General features: G+C 38.1%; 1 protein-coding gene across 1 annotated transcript; it reads right to left on the minus strand.

Moving 5' to 3' along the window:
• Positions 1 to 509: 509 nt before the first annotated feature.
• On the minus strand, positions 510 to 730 carry LOTGIDRAFT_57658 (hypothetical protein; the record flags this gene model as incomplete). The annotated part of the gene is made up of 2 exons (XM_009060655.1): positions 510 to 601; positions 658 to 730. Coding segments are annotated over 2 exons (165 nt in total), but the record flags the coding sequence as incomplete, so codon positions are not given.
• Positions 731 to 1,434: the final 704 nt, after the last annotated feature.

The following is a 1,434-nucleotide window of genomic DNA, read 5'->3' on the forward strand; positions in this document are numbered from 1 at the left end:
GATATGCAATTCTCCATTACTAACTAAACTTTATAAAATGTGTTATTATTTGATTAAGAATTCACTACTATTTATTTTGTAGTGTTTGTTAATAGTGAATATTAAAATTCTAGAGTAATTCAATCCTCTCATTATAAACTATTCAAAATACAATATTCGATATCTACAGTCGCCATGATTAAACAGTTTTTAAAATTTATTTCCAAATTAGGTCGTCAAAAGGTCCTGACCGGAGTATGACGTCACTATCGTAAACACCATCAACCCCTTCGATGCTTTCGATTCCAACAGAAAGAATGAAATAACTATATTTTACAAGGATAACAACTTAGGCTCACATGGATCCTTTCTACCAGCTGATCCTTGGTCAAACCTCTTGGTAATGATTTTACAAGGATAACAACTTAGGTTCACAAGGATCCTTTCTACCAGCTGATCCTTGGTCAAACCTCTTGGTATTGATTTTACAAGGATAACAACTTAGGCTCACATGGATCCTTTCTACCAGCTGATCCTTGGTCAAACCTCTTGGTAATGATTTTACAAGGATAACAACTTAGGCTCACATGGATCCTTTCTACCAGCTGGTCCTTGGTCAAACCTCTTGGTAATGATTTTACAAGGATAACAACTTAGGTTCACAAAGATCCTTTCTACCAGCTGATCCTTGGTCAAACCTCTTGGTAATGATTTTACAAGGATAACAACTTAGGTTCACATGGATCCTTTCTACCAGCTGGTCCTTGATCAAACCTCTTGGTATTGATTTTACAAGGATAACAACTTAGGTTCACAAGGATCCTTTCTACCAGCTGATCCTTGGTCAAACCTCTTGGTATTGATTTTACAAGGATAACAACTTAGGCTCACATGGATCCTTTCTACCAGCTGATCCTTGGTCGAACCTCTTGGTAATGATTTTACAAGGATAACAACTTAGGCTCACATGGATCCTTTCTACTAGCTGGTCCTTGACCAAACCTCTTGGTAATGATTTTACAAGGATAACAACTTAGGCTCACATGGATCCTTTCTACTAGCTGATCCTTGGTCAAACCTCTTGGTAATGATTTTACAAGGATAACAACTTAGGCTCACATGGATCCTTTCTACTAGCTGGTCTTTGGTCAAACCTCTTGGTAATGATTTTACAAGGATAACAACCTAGGTTCACAAGGATCCTTTCTACCAGCTGATCTTTGGTCAAACCTCTCGGTATTGATTTTACAAGGATAACAACTTAGGTTCACAAGGATCCTTTCTACCAGCTGATCCTTGGTCAAACCTTTTGGCATTGATCTCTCCCGGATTATCAGGACCCATTTACAGCTGGGTCGACTGGAATAATGAGGAAAGATGACTTATTAAAGTTCATCAGACTTTCACACGCCGACCGAGATTAGAATCAACGATCACCATTTGTTTGGCATAACC

Source organism: Lottia gigantea (genome assembly GCF_000327385.1).
Source record: "Lottia gigantea unplaced genomic scaffold LOTGIsca_439, whole genome shotgun sequence".
In the NCBI taxonomy this organism is placed as follows: domain Eukaryota; kingdom Metazoa; phylum Mollusca; class Gastropoda; family Lottiidae; genus Lottia; species Lottia gigantea.